At 41.9% G+C, this 21,705-nt stretch overlaps 1 protein-coding gene across 1 annotated transcript; it reads right to left on the bottom strand.

Annotated features, from left to right (window-relative positions):
• Nucleotides 1-2,228: 2,228 nt before the first annotated feature.
• LOC117736786 (protein shortage in chiasmata 1 ortholog) lies at nucleotides 2,229-14,885 on the bottom strand. The gene is made up of 28 exons (XM_034542339.1): nucleotides 14,836-14,885; nucleotides 14,541-14,616; nucleotides 14,316-14,445; nucleotides 13,558-13,648; nucleotides 13,287-13,477; nucleotides 13,031-13,193; nucleotides 12,537-12,645; nucleotides 12,314-12,455; nucleotides 12,124-12,216; nucleotides 11,646-11,775; nucleotides 11,322-11,416; nucleotides 10,753-11,001; nucleotides 9,940-10,404; nucleotides 8,931-9,158; nucleotides 8,621-8,815; nucleotides 8,375-8,467; nucleotides 7,823-8,004; nucleotides 7,671-7,743; nucleotides 7,414-7,483; nucleotides 7,104-7,279; nucleotides 6,899-7,004; nucleotides 6,158-6,269; nucleotides 5,653-5,774; nucleotides 5,482-5,569; nucleotides 5,090-5,221; nucleotides 4,674-4,823; nucleotides 3,356-4,124; nucleotides 2,229-2,888 (listed from the first exon to the last, which is right to left on the bottom strand). Coding segments are annotated over exons 1-28 (4,518 nt in total). The 5' UTR covers nucleotides 14,838-14,885; the 3' UTR covers nucleotides 2,229-2,802.
• Between the last annotated feature and the right edge of the window lie 6,820 nt (nucleotides 14,886-21,705).

The raw sequence follows: 21,705 nt of genomic DNA, 5'->3' as shown, positions 1-21,705 counted from the left end.
GGAGTAGGAATTTACATAATCCGATTAGGGGCTGGGATTAGCTCCGGGCCTGGAGAACAGGCCCGATGGGGGCCGTTTTCTGAATCGACCATTCATGGGCCCTGCGTGCACGTCCAAGAGGCTGCACCTGCAGGCCAGGCGCCGCCGCTCTCCGGCTGCATCCAGCCTCCACTGCGGGCTGAAGGTCTGCAGACGCACTCGCTGTCGGCTCACTTTCATCCCACCTAGCAGGCCGGGTGAAGATTGTACCCGATTCGTTGTAATTTAGTAATTTATCTGACATGCCGGTCGGGGGCTGTAGGCAGAATAAGCATGACGAGCTATGACGCGACTTGTGGAATAAATTATGTTGGATTCAAGTGTAGCATTTTGATGTGCTGGCACACTGTGAGAGACTCATAGAGCCGCTCTCTTGAGGTTACGCCTGTATTATAATTATTTTTATTGCACACCGTTTGTTTATTAGACTAATGTGTGTAGATCATTCTTGGTTCAGAGAAGTGCAACGACAGTTAATTTCAATAATCATGCAATTCACTGCTGACCAAGCATGACTGCTGGTCACTGGAGTTGCTTCAGAGTTGATATAAAGGATGAAAAGAGTGAAAATATGTCTGGTTTCCCCTCAAAGTATCAATGTTTATATATATATATATATATATATATATATATATATATATATATATATATATATATATATATATATATATATATATATATTGCCCTCGATGGACTGGCGGCCTGTCCAGGGTGTCCCCTGCCTTCGCCCTATGTCAGCTGGGATAGGCTCCAGCGCCCCGCGACCCTAATGAGGATAAGCGGTATTGAAAATGGATGGATGGATGGATATATATATATGGTTTTAGTCTTACAATAATTATGACTCAAAAGTTACTTGCAAACAAAGTTACTTGCAAACAGAAGTTGCATTGCTTTGCAAATGTACAGTCAATGCAAATATTTTTACCAGCAGATTTAACTGTAACGACAAACCGTGACTTGATATTTATAAAAAAAACATACAAATACAATGAAGTCCCAATAATAGCAGTAAAAAAAAAAGATGTTGTGCCTAAATTCTGCACGGGTCTGTCCATACTTTGAATTTTGCACGTGTTACGACAACTTATTGGGCCAATATTGATCAGTATGTTGCCGTTTGTCTTTATAGATTATGCAAAGTGCCTTGTTGTTCACCTCATCTCATGTTGCAGAGTCGGTTATTGTGTCAAAAATACTTTGGGTCTCTTCTGCTGGGATGTAACGGTCCCGTCTTAAATCAGTTCAGGCTAAAGCAAAACAAATGTGCACCCCCCCCCCCCCCCCCCCGCCTGCTGAGGCCGTGTGGGTTTTATTTACAGAGGAGAGGAAACACACAGGTGACAGTTAACTGCTGCCTGCGATTCAAGATAACCACAGCTGTGTGACCTTTTACAGCTGTAGTCGGCGCAAAATCCAAATCTAAAAAGGATGGCTTTGGTTTAAACAGCCTGTTAATTCCCACAGCATCTCCCCTGTCCCATTCAGTTCGGGGGGTGTTTAGTATAGTCCGGGGGCAATTACGCCACCATTACTGCTGCTGTTTGCCGAGCCCTCATACGGGGGACTCCTATGGCCATCCTGCCCCACGTCTTTTGTTCCCGCGCCATTAAAAAAAACAAAAAAACATTTAGTCCGTCTCTTTTGTTTGTCCATTGTTTGTTAGAGAGAGCGAGAGAGAGCGAGAGAGAGGGGAAAAAAAGAAGAAGAAGACCTGGCGGGTTATTGATGGTGGCCAGCCAGTGCTGGATATGGCCGTCCGGAGGCAGGGAGGCTTGGAGTCGATGTCCCTCGGGGTTGCCTTTGTCTGGGGATCGTTCCTGAGGGAGCTGGCTTCACTCTGCTGGCTCGTGAAGATAAGCACTCTCTCCACATGCTGAGAGACGATGATAAGGGGATTGCTTCACTAAATGAAAAAAAAAAAAGAAATGGCCCCACCATTGGAGCTGCTAAAATGAGAGGCGTTATCAGTTTAGCTGGCAAAGGCCCTCGATCCCACTCCTCCAACCATAAATCACAATTTGTTTTTCCCTACTGAGCATGCTCTGTGTGGAGAAAAAAACAAAAACAAAATGTGCACTGTTGTAATCGTATTTTGTAAAAAATAAAATTGCTAACACATTATTATTTCTTTCAAGCAGTATTTAGACGTATAATAAACGGTTTGAACACAGTAAAATAGTCGTTGGAAGGCATTTCAACTGTTTATTAATGTGAAGTATTTTCAACATTTAATAATACTACAACTGTGTTATAATGGCATTTATTATCCGTTCATACACCAGAATCCAGTTCTGAATGCCTAATAATACAGATTATTCCAAATATACAGAAAATGAAAAACAAGTGTGTTGAAATTCAAGCATAAAAGTCTCCAAACGACTCAGAATAAATACTATAACAATAAGCTAGTAGAAAACCAAATATTATCAAAATAATCAGTATTTTATATTAACAAACTATTAGATGAAAAATTATTAAATATTATTTATTTTTTTTCCTCTCAACACAGCTGGTTTTAGAAGATATCAAGAAAGGAGCACTGGTGCTCATTAATAAGAGAATATATGCCTACAATATAGACATTTTATCCATAATGTAAAAATGGGGAAACTTACAAAAGAAACTATTGTGCAGACTAACCAGGCAAAAATAAAACACCACATAACATGAATAAAACCTCAGAAGCTTAAATTATGCAATTAACTGGAATCTAACAAAAAACTTTATTGTCTTTACAGAACAGGAACAAAGTGTTCATGACTAAAATAATTTAAGCCTCGTCTGTCCATCACTTCTGCCGGGCACCTTCTCATAGCTCAACCTCCCCCTCTTCAGTGGTGTCAACACTGCAAAACAAACGCAAGGAAATATCTCAATCTCTCCAATAAAAAAAAAAAAAGCTTAAAAAAACCCATCCATCCAAATGTAACGCACATTTTGACTAATTTTCCAGAAATTTGGCAAAAGGGAATAGGAAATGAATGTGCTTTAACTTCCACATTCGTCAAGAGACACACTTGGAGGCACTAACTCTCCAGTCCGACGCTCTTTTTAATTATGTCATTTCATCTTTGCCCTCTCGCCCTGCAATGCATTAATGGCCCCCGTCAAACTTCAAAGGGTGGAAGAACAATGTGGGCGAAGTGGTGGAAATATGGAATAATTTGAGGATCGGATGTTTTGTCTGGCAAAATGTTTGGTTTCTTGTACGTCTATATTATATTATATCTATATCTAATATATTTGCTCAAGTCTTGCATTTTGCTTTTATTGACGTGTGGATGGAACCTCACCTTTAGCGTCCATCACTCACCTGTTCCAACCAAACCGGCAGCCTCGCCCCTCCTCTTCCTCTCTTGTCCCATCCAGCATTTGGAGCCGTAGTGAGCTGAAATCGTCGGTGCCTCTCTGCAACTCGCGAGGCAGTCGTCTCCGTTTTGACCTCGACCCCACGGCGCGACCTCTGTGGGTGGGCTCAGACCGTGTGAGTTGTGCTGGATGTCTGGATGCTGGAGGTCACCGTAGACCGCAGAGGAAGTGCAGCTCTGACTGTTGGCTGGCGGCCGCAGCCACATGGAGTCCAGCTTGAAAGGACTCTTCAGTTGGACTCCGCGAGTGTCGACACTGAGGTCTGATGGAGCTCTCTGTGTCCACTCATCGTTTGCTCTTCCGACAACTCTCCCCACCGCTCCAGCTCTGGGTCTCCAGCCAGAAAACATCCCCTCCTCTCTGCCTCTGGCCTTCTCCCTCCACGGATCACTGCCGGTCCAGCTCCCCTGGAGGGGAACATCTGGGCTGCCGAAGGAGGAACTCAGGTCGAGTCTGAAATCCGTGTTGCCCTCCTGCACCATCGAGTCTGGGTACGGTTCACTGAAGCTGCGATCAGCTGCGAACAGGAAGCTGGTGTTGTGGTCACTGCAGAATAGTTCTGGCTGGGGGTTGATGGGGGCTTCTTGCTGTGGGTCAGAGTCCATGTGCTCTGGGTCAGCAGTGGTGGTCCAGGGGCTGTTTAGTGGATTGTCTGTCTGAGACTGTGGCTGGTCTGTGGTCTGTGTGTACAGGGAGGTGGTGTCATTGAACAGCTGAAACCAGAAGAGAAGAGTGGCTATTTAGTGCTGACAAGTCACTTGTTTTTTACGTGAATTACATTTAATGTATGAACTCTCCTGTACAAATGTTATGGAATAATCCAAAGAAAAATAATAGTGATTAATAATAATATAAAAACATTATTAAACTATTTTGATAATCCGTTAACATCTCCTGGTTCTTCTCAGATGTGAGAATTTGCTGCTTTTTGGTGTCATATATAAAAATATTTTCTCTTTTCTATATGCAGGTTAATCAACAAAGAAAATGATCTTTATTGCAGCCCTAATACTGAAATAATAATCATAAATATCACATTGTAAGTTATTGTTGTTGTTAGAGAACTCTCAGGGCAAAGTAACAAGGAATCTGGTAAGAACGCGTTACTTTGTTGGAAGATCGGTGGCTGTAAAAAATAAATAAATACATCTCACAATTTAAATAATTGCAGTGTGCATTCAGCCTCTAACACATTTGATCACAGAGGCAGAAAAGCAACCTGTGCCTGAGGTGAACTTGAGCGTGGTGATATCTGTGCTCACCTTGAGGACTTTACGTGGCACCTCGGGGAGCAGCTCCATCAGCTGAGGCAGAGAGGCCCCCAGGAGCCACTGGAGGGACGGCGCTCTCCTCAGCATTAGCTGACTAACCAGAGGGTTAATAGACGGGAACTGCAACAGACACTTTTCCTCCTGGAGGGGAAAGAAAACAACACAAACTCGTATGAGGAAAAACTACACGTGGGGGATAAAAATGAAAGTCTTCTGCAAGTTGCAAGTTATATTTGTTACGTGATATAGTTTCCTCTAAATTATCTGAATAAAAAGGTCAAGTTTGACACAGCAGAAGCCATTTTACCCTGCAAGACGGGCATTGAAGTAGTTATTGTAGCCAAAGAAAACCTGTTCAACTGAATATGAGACCAAGCTATGCAACACCCTCTGGATGGAGAGATCACCTGTGAAGGAATCACAGTCAGCCAGTCTCTGTCCAGGTAGCTCAGCGGGTCCTTCTCACCGGCCATCAGGCTGTGAAAGCAGATCTGGCGGATCCATTTGGCTATTTCAATCACGTCGGACACAATCAGCACCTGACGGACAGAGTAGCGGACGTGGTGGTTGATATGGTTACCGTGCCACTCGCAGACGACTCGCTTGTGTCACTTTTTCACGTCAATTTGGGGATCAAGCTGAATGTAACAATCTCAGTCTCTTGTTGATCAAATAATGTCATTTATTTGAACACATAGCACAGGTTAATGTCACATGACTATATGATAGACTGTTACATGGACTTAAAGTTGAAAAATCAGTTGAGGGCAGAAAAACATAATCAGTTGTTTTGTTCTACCTTGATGTCTAGATCCTCAGACTTCATGCCGAACAGCACCAGAGACGAGTACACCAACACCAAGTTGCTGAAGGCTTCAGTGGAAAATCTGCCATCACACAGACAGAATCAATGAGTGTGTGTGTGTGTGTGTGTGTGCACGCATGTGTGCCTGTGTGCATGGACACTGACCCTCCTCCCTGGATGTCTCTGCAGTGCAGGATGAGCCAACAGTTGTTGTATTGCAAAGAGAGAGCGGTCAGCCTCATCACTACTCTCTCACTGGCTCGCTCCTGACACAATTCATCCTCCTCCTACACACACACACACACACACACACACACACACACACACACACACACACACACACACACACACACACACACACACACACACACACACACACACACACACACACACACACACACACACACACACACACACACACACACACACACACACACACACACACACACACACACACACACACACACACACACAGAGAGAGTTGCAGAAACAGTTTGTTGTTAGTTGTTGCTGTCAAGACGAGATTAATTTTTTTCTTCACATTTCCATGCAATATCCAAGAAGCTCAGTAGAGGGAGATAAAAACATGGAATAAATTCAGCATCATAATTGATTTGTGTGTGTGTGTGCGCGTGTGTGTGCGTGTGTGTGTGTTGATGCAGCAGTATACCTGAATGATGATAGCGGTGCTTTCATCCACTGTGATGGCAGCGTAGTGATGGGTCCCTCCGAGCATCTGCAGGGATGGACAGTGGCTCCTCTCCAGCACTGTTATATCAAACCTTTCACACACACACACACACAACTTTCAACATGTGGTGTGTAGATGATAGCTTATCTTCACCGGCAAGTGTGGTAGAAACACTGCGTGTAAAAGCTTGTCTGTAAAGAAACATTCTTGAGATTTATTCTTGAAATGTCTGGAGGTAAGAGACATATTAAAATAACCAGTCAACCTGACACAGTTAATCAATTTAGTATTTAGATTGCTAGAAAATGAATAAGCAACTTTTTTAATAATTGATTTCATACTTTTTGATTTGGACTGTTGAGCAAACAAAACATTTTGTTAATATTTTCTGATAAAGAAAAAAATTGTTAGTTTCAACTCTAATAATAATCACCGACAACTGGGCAGAAGTGGCCAAAATTAAACAAACAGGAAAAATGTGAGTGAGAGAGACTGTAAATGTATGATGATCATTTTACTTTTTTTAATATCTAAAAGTAATGGCTAAATCAAAAGTAAACCAAAACTAGTTTTCACTGAGCATGAAACATATCAGAGCTGGATGAAAAATAAATAAGTATTGATTTTTGGTAATATCGCCAGGCGTAATCCAGGTATTTGACATTCTTACTGGCTGTATGTGATTTACTTAGACTTCACTGGATGAATGGGAACACTTACTCTGACTCCAGTGTCTGCAGCAGCAGTGGACAGTTGAGAAGTCCCTCTGTGACAATCAACACATATGGCACCTCGTCCTCCAGGGACCACGAGGCTTCTTGCTTATCTTTTTGGAAGAAACACACACACACACACACATATTTTAGAGGAAAAACTTCACACATCACGTGTGAATAATATGTGTGTGTGTGTGGTGTCAGCTGACCAGTGGCGGGGAGGATTGTGCTGAAGGTGAGGTGACTGATGCTCCTCTCTCTGCAGACTGTGGCCCACGGGGACTGGCCCGGATGGTCGTACTCCACCACCAGAGAGAAACAGCTCCAGGGGAAGTCGGGCCCAACGTGCTGCTCATACGCCACCACGCACACGCTGTCGCACGTGCTGGCGGAGCAGGACGGGGCGTGAGAAACACTTTGTTAAACATAACATGGCAGCTTGAAATATTTCCTTACACAGCAAAACATTTGTAATGTGCTGAAATATGTGTGTAAATGATGTAATGAATACACATTTACCTGCTGACCACACTGGCACCATTCAGCTTATTCTTGTCATCCTCGGGACAAACCGCTGTGACAGCAGCACCTGAGACGACACACCCAAAACAACACACTTAACAGTAGGACACGTACATGAGCATGTGATTGTCACCTGTAAGGAAGCAAACTGATGCATCACTAACTTTTGTTTTTGGCTTCTTGCACAGTGGTGTTTATTTTGTATTAGAAGTGCTGTTGTAGCCGATAGGTGAAAGAGATAAAGGGTTGCTCACCGGCCACGTGGCTCAAACTGCTGATGATCAGAGATCTGATGTCGTCAGAGTCAACTGATATTATGATGAGAATCTACACAAGGACAAATGATCTGGGATCAGAGCAAGTGCTTTTCCCTTACAAATGGCCTCCTAAACATGGTCAAACTGACTTTCTCCATGGTGTTCTGTCCTGTTCTGCCGTGCAGCCACGAGGCCAGCAGCTTCTGCAGCTCCAGCAGTTTGAGGTTTGACTCCTGGTTCTCGTGACTGAGGTAGAGGACGATCTGCAGCCTCTTCACCAGCTGCTCCAGACTCTGCTCTGCACACGCCGCCGCTGCCGTGGTCAAGTACTCTAGAGGGCACATGGAGAAAATTGTTGAAATGCAGATTAATGAATCGCACACACGTGAAAATCCTCAAAACTACACTTAAAAGCCTTAAAAACATGTATTTCTCTTCAGCTTCTTAACATGAGTCAGATAAATTTCAGATTTTCTCACTGGGTTGAATTGGATTTGTATTTAAAGAAAAAGTATTTCTGTGCAAAAATGTAATTACTGTAAAATCAAAACCTAATGACAGTTGCTTTTTGTGTCAATCAAATCTAATAAAACCTCCCACTCGTCGTCCTGTGAAACTGAAATACATGAAGACTCAAGGTGTTTGCTCTGCATCTTGACTCTTAACTACAGAAATGGACTTTTGAATACACTTGTACTGACCCAATGCAGTACCGAGGTCACACTTCAGCAGCACCTCCTTAAATGTCACCAGCACATGAATCAGAGCCGCCTGGTTGAAAAGCAGTTCCTGATCTGCACACACACACACACACACAAGGCCAGCAGAGGGATTTCACACCATGTCCAACATAGATTTTATTGAATTCATATCTCAAAGAACAGTTACAAGCCAAAGAATAAGGTCATAAAAACGGTGTTTCTGCACCACAGAATGGTGTTTTGTACCTCTGACCCGCTCGGCACTCTGCGCGTGTGTCCTGCAGAGCGCCTTCTCCTGCTGTTTGAGGAGGAAGTGCGTTTGGTCCGGGGCCAGGCAGCTGAAGTCTCCCCGTACCGGAAAGTTGAGCCCCAGCTGCCTGGCAGAGCTCAAACACGGCTGAGCGAAGGCCAGCAGCTCACAGTGGGCACGCTGCTGGCTGTCTGTAAGGGAGCAAGTCACACACTTCAAAACACTTTCTGAACCATCTCATCCGCTCTTTTCCTCCAACGAGGACAATTTCAGGACGCATGTTCGCTATACGATTTGGTATCGCACCGGTAGCCTGGACTTGTAGCACTCTGCTGTCCGGTCGGTTCTGAGGGACGGACTGACGGACAGCGGGAACGATTTCACCCGTCGCCTGACCGGCTGCGTTCTGCTCTCTGGTAGCATTTGCTGACACAGCACCACTCATATGCGTCGGCCTCCGATCTGATCTTTGCATCTGCGCTGGAGGAGGCTGATGGTGCTCAGATGGTGTTTTTTGTTGGTCCGCGTTTGGTGCTGATGGAAAGGATGAGATGATGTATAGTATAATCATTATACTGAGATTGAATCGATTGAGCCACCTTGCTGAATTTTATTTTTTTAAAGTCCATATTAATTAAGCCATGTGACAGTAGTCTATTTAAGCCTATTTACATAACCACATTATTTCCTCTATGTTCTATGAATTATTTGTTCTACAAAATGCCTTAAAATGTTATGTTGTCCAACCAACTGTCCAAAACCCAAATTTATTCAGTTTCATAGTAAAATAAAAAAGTGAAAATATTAACATTTGAAAAGCTAGAACTGGAGATTTTACCTTAAATTGCTACAAATAATATAATTATCAAAAAAGTTTGATTAATTTCAGCTCAATGAAATGATTAATAGACTAATCTGTGTTATTAATTATTTTGTACAGCAATAATGCAAAGAAATACAAAAAATACAAATGGTTATTTTGTGGAGCTTCATGAATCTTTAAGAAAATCTCCACCTTCGTGATTTAACCACTAGATGGAGCCAAAGTTTAAAACAAAATTAAATCCTACGTCGAGTAACTTGTCGTACTAGAAGTGCATATTTCTATTTTACCTAAAAAAAACACATTTTGATATCAATACCTCTAGGAAACTTTGATTTCTCTAAAATAATAAATCTAGGCTCTCTACCTTCCACTAACCCATAACTCATAGTTGTGTGCGTGGCATGCATGAGTTATCAGGAGAAGGATGTATAAAAGTAGGACTGCAAGGAGGAGCACAGTCATTTCAACCAAACCAGCATCACAGAGTACCTGGAGTTGAGCTCTGAGGCGCTTCAGTAACCGGAGCCGTCTGCTGAGATCTCAGCATCATGAAGGTGGCCAGAGGGTCGAGGTCCTTCTCCGGTGGACGTCTCGTAACCGGCGGACATCTGTGACGGCGTCCGGCAGACCCGGCACTCTGCTCGGTCTCGCTCCCTGTGTTGATGTCGTTCTTAGGGGCAGAAAACACGCCTGCGCCTTCTAGAAACCTCCCCTCTGAAACCTCATCTTTGGTGCTGGCGGTAGCAGCAAGGTGAGAAAATATTAAGGGTGCCGGTTTCACTTCCTGGTGGTTTGTGTTGACGGCGTGCATCAGGGAGGCGTTCTGAGACGCATCGGTTTCCCCTCGAGGACGGGTGGCGGCGGCGGTCGCTTCAGCAGGAGAAGCAGCCGTTTCACGTTTCTTCGGACGAGGCGACTGAGTTTTGTTTGTGGGATTCATCAGGACGGACGTGACTGAGACCGGAGGAGATGATGTGAGAACTCTGCTGCAACAATCTCAGACTTTAGTCGTCTAAAGCAATCAAATAATTGCTGAGTCTATAAAATAAAGTTGACCACGGCCATGTCCAAAACATTCAGTTTGCTTACTTAGATAACAAGAAAAGAAACATTAACATTTGTATATACTGCATGTATATGTTTGGCATACTTTCAAAAAGTAAGTAATTAATTAAATTGATTGTTTCAGCTCAAATAACTATAAAAACAACAGGTAGAAATCCCCTTTTAACAAACTACCACGTTCACTGTAATCTTCTGACAAAACAAAAGATTCAATAAAACACCGAACAGACCACTCACTCTCCACGTGTTCAGGGGACAGCTTTTTGAAGTCCTCCATCTTTTCCTCTGTGGTGGAGGGAAACTCGGGCCTCATGCTCTCTGTGAACTCTCTATTGCTGCACAAATACAGCGGCGGGGCCGCGATCTCCATCTCCGACTGCAGTTTGCCACCAACGACGATGACAAAGCTCTGATTCTCTGACTTTACGACTTTCCAGGCTTCAGACAGCGGATGGAAGTCGACAGCTGCTTCATATATTTGAGGCTCTGAGAGAAAATAAATTAGATTTTTAACAATGTCCTTTTATAGATATATTTGTTGTGTAGGTCTCTCAAAACGGCCACGATTAGAGATTCAGTGAACACGGGGACTCTGAAAACAAAGTAATTCTACGACAGCATTTATGTCAAAATCTTACGAGTGAACTAACTTTAGTCAAACGGATCGAAGCGCTTTCTGAAGTGACGCTTGAAGCTTCAGACGCCATCAGTCAGGTGGTGTTCTTCGTTTGACGAGAGCTCCGACTCAACGTGTTAAAATGCGACGGGCTACTTTGACTACAGATCTTTGAAAAGGAAACATTCACCTGCCAACAGGAAGCGCACCACGAAGGTCGGATGCTTCTCCGCCTTCCAAAGTGCCGTCTCCATCTCTTTCTGAGCTCTCGCTGACACCAGAGATCTACATGACAATCGTTCACGTTACAAGACAATTAGAAGTTGTATCAACACACAAGTTTTTTTTCTCTGAATGTGTTGGGGTCATTTAAACTAAGGCCGCATATGAAAGCTATACGAGTTAGTTTTCTTCATTAACTTAATGTTTTACACTTCGTCTACATGTCCAGTTAAATTAAACTAAACCGGATCAGGAAGTACGAGCAGTTTGACCCTGTGATGTCATCACTCACCCTCCGCAGATCACAGACATCTCCTCCTTCTGGAGTTCACAGCTGGGCGGCCATATTTGTGTTCGGCTGGTCTTGGGACTCGGGGTCAAAGTCACTTCCAGCTCCGTTTCAGTTGGAAGCATCAGGCGTCCTGAGAGGGCGATTTATTAGTGTTTGCACATTGCCATACCTCTCTACCTTTTGCACGACCCTCATTCCAACTATGACCAATGATGGAAACCAATCACATTACTTTATATATTTATACTATATTTAGAAAATGAACTTTGATTCAGTACAATTTTAAATGCAGGACTATTATTGGTATGTGTATGGTCTTGCCACTTGTACTTCATAACGGATATAAGTACTTCTTCCATCACAGCTGTCAGGTGGTACATTTAAATAAACGATATGTGTCCTAACATAATAATACTGTTAGTTCAAACACGTTGAACTAACAAGTTACTCTTCCGTGTTTTCTCTCTGTGACTTTTACCTGCCAGCTCCATCAAGCCTCCCTTTATGTTGCATTTCTTGTCGGGCTCCTCTGGTACTCCGTATCGGGAAATGTCAGCCGATGCTGATCCATCTGACAGGAGAGCCGAGAGAAATGTGACTCCAAGTTTACATTTCTGTGCCACTGTGCATTTATATATTTCCTAATAAACTCATATATCATTGATTACCTTTACAAAGCACAACCAGGACTGGAGGTTGCTCATCCAGCTGTTCAGGAGCAACGGTCATCTGATCACAGATGCTTGAAAAGGTGGTGCAGTTGTGTCGGCTCAGATTCACCGTGTCCACGACAACAGGAAGCAAAAGAGACTACACAGAACACAAATACATTTTGAAGTCATTTTTAAAAACATAAGGAGCAAATCATTCTGCATTTATCTTTTTATTTACCTCTTCTTTCATCAGTGACTCTTTACCAAACTCCTCGTGAATGTTTGCACACGTCTGAAGGTCCCTGGTGTGCACGTCAGGAGGTTTTTCGAAAGACGCACAGCGGTGCCTAAAAAGAGTAACTAAGTACTTTATCTCAAGTACAGTTTTGAGGTACTTTACTTTAGTATTTTCCTTTTCTGCTACTTCATACTGCTGCTCAACTACATTTCAGAGGGAAATATTGTACTAGATTAAGAAACAATGAGACTATATTTTAATGCTAATACTTTCGTGCTTTTTAATGTATAATGCATGGCGCTTTAACTTTAATTGAAGTAAAACAGTGGTACTTCTTCCACCACTGCTAAAAGGGTCGTAGTCCGACAGATTTGACCCGTAACATATTTATATAAAGCCAGTAAAGTAACTTTATTGTTTTTCATGTGCAGTTTTTATAGAAGCGCAACCACTTTGATCACAGAACTATTTAACACACTTATAAACATACACACCTGAATATGGCGTCCTCAGAGATGGTATCTCCCGTTGAGCTAAGCAGAGGGTCGGCCACAGGAAGCGTCCTCAGCCTGGACAGCTTAGCTTTCAACGTGGGTAAATGTCTCTTAAAGTGTGGCAGGTAATCAGCAACCATGAGCTCGTCTGGCAGGAGAAGATCTTTGACAGACGTAAACAGATTGTTGGTGAGAAAGACAATCAATGTCACAGATATTCTTAAAATGCTTATTCTTAAAGCGACATTTGACTTACCTTTGTTTTCCTTTCCATGTTTCATCTGATCAGCTGTCCACTTAAAAAATGATTCCTGACATGTATCATTGATCCATGTCTCTTTTAAAAGGCAGACATACTCATCTGGGTCCAGATCCTCCAGTGAGTCAGGATTAGAGCTGGGTATCAGCTCCACATCCCCTTTCACCTCACTCAGAGTCACTTGAAATCTGGAATATGAATATTGAAACCACGAATCAGACAATAAAACATAACGAGAGTAAAACGATGCATTGAGACCGTTTTTAACCTTTCTGGTGAAATATCTGCTTGGCTTTTTTGTCCCAGGTCATCGAGCACAGAGCCACTGACGAAGAGTTTGCAGGTTGAGATCACCTTTCCTAAAAGAAGGTCAAAAGAAGTTGCTGTTTGTTTGAATAAATAAAACCTGATGGCAAGATGTTTAGAAGGATTGGGACACTTTTATGGAGGACGTGCTTCCTCTCAGGTTATGTACCTCACTAAACAGATCCCATTAATCCAAAACACTTTATGTGTAAATGTGGGGGATTGGAAAATCAACAGAAACCTGGTTAAACAAACAAAATCACTATGAAAGTCGATCAGAATTAGTGAAGTGTGCAAAGCTATACTGTAAATTAATAATTGGGATTAAATTGTGTCATGCCTTATTTTTAATTATAATGTTATCTATAGGTATAACTGTTGGTGCTTTCATATGCTAAAATCAGAGCAGTGACAATCATTAGTAAAGTGGAAATTAATCATTTTACTTGTAAGATCAGTCAAAGAAAGTGATGAATTTGTGTCCCCGAACTGAAACATTAATTTTTAACATTCATTTAAGTCACATTATGGTATTTTTTAAAACCCAAATCCCAAACTCTATATCTTCAAAAGGGGAGTTTATTTTCTTTTCTCGCAAATGATGTCACACTAGTTCGTAAGAAATGAACTGGGAGTACATTTTATATTTTTTTAAAAACAAAAAAAAACACATGAAACGTGCACAAACCAGTCAACATAGTGGTTGATCCGTTTCTCTACCTCTGATCCACGGTGTCCTGTAGGTGACTTCAGGCAGCTGGCCCCTGTGCGGGTACAGGTCACTGGTACCAGTGACGTAAGGCGCTGGCAGCGCCAGTAAGTTCATCATTACCTTCAGACTGGTGGTGGTCTGAAATAAAAGGGCAGAGGAGGAAGGCAGCATAGCTTTAAGGTTTAATGACAGTATTCGGACGTAAATATTTTTAAAAAGCCGCAAAAACTCACCTCAAAAACATAGTCGAGAGCTTTAAATCTGACGGAGGGGAAGGTTTGCGTTGGAAACCCGCTGTCGTGTTCAGACCTGTGACGGTAAACATCGTTAAAAACTCACTCAAATAGACGTTAGCTTTGTTTCCAAGTGACGTCCAGTTAAGCTAGCAGAGTTATAACGTATGTTTAGTTCACTTGTTCTACGTCCTTCAACTCATTACATGTTTATGATACAACTAAAACTTCACAACGGCACAAAAGGGACAAATAAACATGAATAATCAGGCTGTGTATTGTATCAATAACTTACATTTGACTGGGCAACGTTTTGTTCTGGTGTTTTAGGTTATAAGACAGAAAGCGTCTATCAGCCAAAGATCATCTATTGCGGATGATACACTTCCTGAACGCATGCGCGTTGAGATGTTTTGTATTATTATCTAGTTTTCTCGTAAGGTACAAAGATTCTTCGTCTTCAATGACAAGTAGGCCTACATGACCTCTGTTGTCCCGTGCCAAGGTCATGGACTGTACAGCATTACGTTCCCTGAGGCCCCACCTTGTAACCACGTTATTGAGAAGAGGTGACGTTTCTAAAGGTGCCCTGCTGGGTGTTTAAAGATAATAACGTACCGCAAAGGTACGAATATCAGTTGGACCGAGGTGGCGTCTGGCGCTGACTTCCGGTATGACCACTTCCGCTGTGCTCCGCGCTGTGATTCATGTAATCTTTTTTAATATATTATATGCGTTGGTCCTTTTAAGAGGAGCTCCATTGGCACTACTGGTTTTGTCCTTTTATATTTCTTTAGCATTATGTTTTATTATTGTTTTTCCTTCCTTCCTCCTGAACACATTTCCACCAGGTGCACTCAAAGATGCACCTGTGTCTTAATTGCTGGGCGGTGCCGTTCGGCATTGGTGTATAAGAACTCCTTTAGTTGTTTGCTCACAAGAGCTTCAAGGATTTGAGCAAGTACAGATAAATTTGATATTGGCCTTTAGTTATTTGTAAATCGCTGGGTCTCCACCTTTAAACAGTGGGAGAACAAAAGCAGATTTCCATTTCAATGGTATTTCGTTATTTTTCACTGTCAGATTAAAAATACATGCAAGTGGCTCTGCAACAAAGTCAGCAGCCAGTTTCAAAAAGTAAGGGTCTATACAGTCGGGCCCTGAAGGTTTCCTATGATCTAGACTTATTAGGGCTTTATGAACCTCCTGCACAGGAAATGTGGTCAAATTAAAAGGCTGACCAGTTTGGAACATCAGTACAAGGTTTCACAGACCTTGGACAACAAGAGTCAAACAGAGAGCCAGAAGATATGAAGTGTTTGTTAAAACAACAATTCAGTATCTCCAATTTGTCATGAATAGCGACACAATCCTTCACAATAAAAGCAGGTAAAGCTTGGGAGTTCTTGCTCACAGAGGGATTTTATAGTTTTCCAAAATTTCCTCGGATCATTTTAATTTTCCGCAGTAACAGACAAATAATATTCAGATTTTGCTTTCTTGATAAAAGAGGAACATTTGTTTCTTAGTTGCCTAAACTCAAGCCAGTCAGTGGCAGAACCTGTTGTTCTTGCTTTAGCCCAAGCCAGGTTTCGCTCATGAATACGTTCTGCTAGATCAGAGGAGAACCAGGGATGATCACGTCCCTGTACTCTGTATCTCCTGAAAGGGGCGTGAGTATTAATGATTTGTGTAAAACCATCATTAAAAAAAGACCAGGCTGTTTCCACATCAGGGATTAGCTCTATCCTCCTCCAATTAAAATGAAACAAATCACGATAAAACCCTTGTTCATTAAAATGTTTATGATTCCTCTTATAAATGATACGTGGTTTTCATTTAGGAACCTTAGTATTCCTTTTTGAGGCAACAACACAATGATCACTCAGGTCATTACAGAAAACACCAACAGATGAGAATTTATGAGGAACATTAGTTAAAATCAAGTCAATTAATGTTGACTTCTCAGAGCACTTAAGATTCGGACGAGTTGGTGAATTTATTAGCTGGGTAAGATTGATAGAATCACAAAAACATTTAAAATCATTAGACACAGGCTTAAGCCAGTCCCAGTTAAGATCTCCAGCTAAAACAAGTTCACCATAGGTTAGTCTGGATAGAAGGTGTATCAGTGACTGCAATGCCTCGTTGTAAGCGGATGGAGGCCGATAACACCCAACAACGATCATGCAAAGACTCTTAGAAATTCACTCTTAGAAATTCATATATATATATATATATATATATATATATATGTATATACACACATACATACAGTATATAATGAAACAATAATATGTATATTATTATATTATATAGTTTGAGTGGATCTTTATACCAGAAAACAACTCTGTTACATTGATCACGTCTCTCCAGCTGTTAAAACCGACTGACAGCTGATCAGCTGCCAGTGTAAAGCAGACATGACACTTGGGAGGAAAGGACGTCTCATTTCATTCCATACTATTCTCTCCTGCCTGGTAGAAGAGACACGTGCATGGCTATCTGCTAAGCTAAAGAACGGGAGCTAGCGTTAGTTAGCAACAAGCTAAGCTATCGACACAGAGGTGACTGGCTGCTTGGGAAGGGCGGAGCCAAGATTCGCACCTCTAACCTCGCGCTTCGAGTGCCACTGACCTATCCGCTGGACCACCATTGAAATCCCGCTAGCCCCGCCCATATTACCCATCACGCCACAGATTGCGCAACTTCACGTGACACGGGTCGGCTGCATGGGAAGGGCGGAGCGGGGATTCGAACCTCTGACCCTGCGCATCGAGTGCCACTGACCTATCCGCTGGACCACCATTGAAATCACGCTAGCCCCGCCCATATTACCCATCATGCCACAGATTGCGCAACCTGGAGGCCTCGTCAGTCGCTGTTGTGATGGTGACCGCTGTCAACAACCTAATGTCTCGGCAGAACTTTTTGAAATGATCTCTTTACTTTCGACCCAGTTGTTTGCAACTAAATATACTTCTATAGATCTATATTTAAGAAAATTAAATTATACATATATATATATAGCACAATTAATTAAATGTTCAACAAACCTTCTAGACATGTCTTTTTATTAGAACCAATACCATAATAGTTCTGATGTCATTTTAAAAATCTGACTGTATGACACTTTATATATAATAAATATATATAAATTATAATTTAATATCTTCTTGATTTCCATTTGACTCAACACATCTGGTGTACAGTGTGATCCAACTAAGATAAACAAGCCTCCCCTTTCCCAGTTAGACGTACAGTGTCACACAGGTCAGGGCAGGTTGACTAACATTGACTGACACGAGTGCCTGTGAAATATCCACACTAGTGCCAGTACGTGGTGGACCTGTGCACGTTGATCACGGACGTCAGACTGTCGTACACACACACACAGATGTTCAATGTGCTTTATTACACAGAAAGTCAAGAAACAGCTGGGTTCCTCTTGCTTACATGAATAATCATGTGAGATCATATATTTTTATATATAAATATATATAGAGATTAGGATATATAGATATAGATAGATATAAATATATATAGACGGATAGATATGGGTAGATAAATATATTTATATATATATAGATTAATAGAAATATATAGATAATATATATATATAGATACATATATATATATATGAATAGATTAATAGAAATATATATGTATATATAAATATAGATCATTAATAAGAAATATATATATTTTAATAGATAGTAAGCCTCTCCACCGTCATGTTTCTAGACACACTAACTCCTGTGTAGTTATTCAATGTGGGTCCTTATCGTAACACAATGGTGTAAACAACGGTCTGCATGTTTCATTTACACACTGTATGAAGAGTAAACTGATCTCAAATCGACTTGACGTCAGATAACGAAGTATGACATACATATCAGACTGACAACAAGAGCGTTTTGTCAAGTATTTATTGAAGTTATATTGAACAGGCATCAACAGAGTCACCCGTCACCTACTTTGTCCTTCACTTTGGTCCTCGCTAAGTGTCCTCGGCGTCTCAACCACAGCCTCCCGAACAGGTCGTGCATTTTACAGTAAAGTTATCCGTGTTTGTCTTTAACAACATACCATGAAAAGAACGTGACAGAGAGGCTAAGCGATGGAAATGTGTATTTCCTAGTGAGTCGACTTGGGTCCTGAGACGCCACTCCTACGACACATCTGCCTCACGCACGCAAACAAAACCAGTTAATTCAAAAAACTGTTAATCGCACACACCGGAAGTAACGTTACAGGTGTTGGGACACTCCAGCATTAGTTAGTAGGAACTGAATTTCAATCATATTTATTAGGAGGGTAATGGATGTGTTACAATGTTCTTTTCTCACGAGATGCGACAATATTTAATGTGTAAATGAATAGACGGCTGCATAAACATACCAGTTAGCCATGAGTCAGTATCTGAAAGTGGAAAAAGTGTTTTCACCCATTCAAGTGTGTGAAATCAGGCTTTTTCCTTTGTAGGTCGGAATAACTTATTGTACTCTGTCTTTTGTTTTCATAGAAACGCGTTGGCCGTCTTTGCCCCTGCTGTCCTCACCGACTGGACCTGTGAAGACAGGAGGGAGAGTGTTTGTGTTGGACAACAAGCGGTCGCCGGCCCTCATGAAGGCAGCTGACAACCTGCTCAACGAACACCGTGGGATGAAGGACGTGCTCAAACTTGTGGACCAGGACAATGCTGCTCTAGTTCACAACTCCTGTACAGACCCAAACAGCATGCTGCACCCAACAACAAAACACCATATCTTACAGTATGTAAAACACCTCTGCAAGTTACTAAACGCCAGCTCATCTTTGAACACCAGCCCAGAAAAACGGCAAGAGAGGCAGGAACTCTGGCACTCTGACAAAGGGCAGTGAGACTACCCGTGTGCCAGTTGTAACTATGCCTGTTGCAGTCGTTAACCCACCGCCACCTGGTCAGACCCTTACTAAAGCCTCCATTGAGAAAATTGTCCAAAACATCATAGAGAAGCAACAGCAGCAACAACCAGTGCAAAAAAAGAAGCAGACAAAAACGTGCCTGTCCTGTGGCCAGCCAAAGTCCAGGTATGAGAATGATGGTTCCTCCATCCACTTTTTTTACCAGCAGGGAGTCAGATACTTAAAAAATAAAGTCAGATATTTTTACTGCTCCACTAAAGTTTTTAAAGCTCATGGTGCTGAAGGTCTGACAAATCCCAAAATGCCCTGTAAAAGACTTTGTAGGAACAAAGTTCTTTCTGCAGGAACTGTATGCCACAGAGAAAAGGGTGAAGGAGAGAGGCCAGCAAAAGAGGAAGAGGACAGAATCCCAGCACACTGGTCCAAGGTGTCGCTTCTGTAGGATGGGACTGAAGCAGGGCCCAAACAGTCCTCATATTCACACCGGGTTCTATGGAGTAGCAGGGAAGTACGTGTATTGCCCTGCTAAAGTATTTCCCCTGTACAAAGACCAGGGCATGGAGAAGGAGATGACATGGAGAGAGTTCCAGGTGTCTGCCTTTTATGAGAAAGAAAAAAACAGATGGGCAGTTGAAAAGAGAAAATAAGAGAAATTGGGAGTGTTTTTAATTATGTCTTTTTAATATTTACATTATTTTTTATTATATAACTTATTATATTTGTTTTACATATTTGTGTTGCGTTTGTGTGACCTTGCACTATGGCCTCATAATGCGTCATAAAATATGATGCATTATTAAAGATTAAACTTTCTGGCACTATATAACACATGACATTAGCTCGACCAACTACAACATGTAAACATTTATACATCATGAATAACGATGGGGGCCATTCTGCCTAATGTGTACCTTTACTGTACTTCTGATGCTCTAAGTACATTTTGCAGCTTACACGTTCATATTTGTAAGTAACTCTTCAGTACAATTTTAAATGCAGGACTATTATTGGTATGTGTATGGTCTTGCCACTTGTACTTCATAACGGATATAAGTACTTCTTCCATCACAGCTGTCAGGTGGTACATTTAAATAAACGATATGTGTACATAATAATACTGTTAGTTCAAACACGTTGAACTAACAAGTTACTCTTCGGTGTTTTCTCTCTGTGACTTTTACCTGCCAGCTCCATCAAGCCTCCCTTTATGTTGCATTTCTTGTCGGGCTCCTCTGGTACTCCGTATCGGGAAATGTCAGCCGATGCTGATCCATCTGACAGGAGAGCCGAGAGAAATGTGACACCAAGTTTACATTTCTGTGCCACTGTGCATTTATATATTTCCTAATAAACTCATATATCATTGATTACCTTAACAAAGCACAACCAGGACTGGAGGTTGCTCATCCAGTTGTTCAGGAGCAACGGTTGCCTGATAGCTTCTCAACTGTCCTGGTGCGGTCAGTCTGACTGCCTCTGCTTCAGCTAGCTGTTAGCTTGCTGCTGCTTCAGCTAGCTGTTAGCTTGCTGCTGCTTCAGCTAGCTGTTAGCTTGCTGCTTCTTCAGCTAGCTGTTAGCTTGCCGCCCTCCAGTCTGCGTGTAGCTAACGTTGTCAGTTGACCGAACTGCCTCCTCCATCACCATTTTTTCACTCGGCTCCAAACACCTGTGGATTATCCTGACGTGCCTGTCACTTCAACTCCAACAAGACCTCAGGTGTGTCATGACATCCCACCCTTTCATCATTCACGTGCTAACCCCTGTTCCCTCCCCTCCACTGCATGACTCATTCGAGCTCCTCGAGGTTTCTTTTCTTCCTTTTTTACCCGAAATGTAAATATACTTGTCTTTCTATTTAGTTTTGTTCTGTTTGTCTATGCCTTATGTAAAGCGTCTTTGAGTGTCTAGAAAAGTGCTTCATGAATTCAAAGTATTATTATCAATAACATCTTTGGTTTATTCTTATCATTATTATTTATTTGTCAATTGTCAACTCTTGATTTATTCTTATTTATTTGTCAACTCTTTTAATTCCTTATTATTATTATCTTAAATGTATTCTTATTTATTTGTCAGCTTTTTATTCAAACCGTCGGCGGCTTGGTCACGTGACGCAAGGAGCACGACGCGTCACGCCACTCTGCCTTTGAATCTTTTCATTTGCATATTTAAGTATTTTGTTTACAAATATCTTAAAGCGCCAGGCGGTCAGATTACTTTGAGTCTACGCAGTTAGTTTTCCAAGCAAAAATTAAAA

Source organism: Cyclopterus lumpus, chromosome 9 (genome assembly GCF_009769545.1).
Source record: "Cyclopterus lumpus isolate fCycLum1 chromosome 9, fCycLum1.pri, whole genome shotgun sequence".
In the NCBI taxonomy this organism is placed as follows: domain Eukaryota; kingdom Metazoa; phylum Chordata; class Actinopteri; order Perciformes; family Cyclopteridae; genus Cyclopterus; species Cyclopterus lumpus.
The sequence above is the reverse complement of the archived record's forward strand: the minus strand, read 5'-3'. Positions and strand labels throughout refer to the sequence as shown.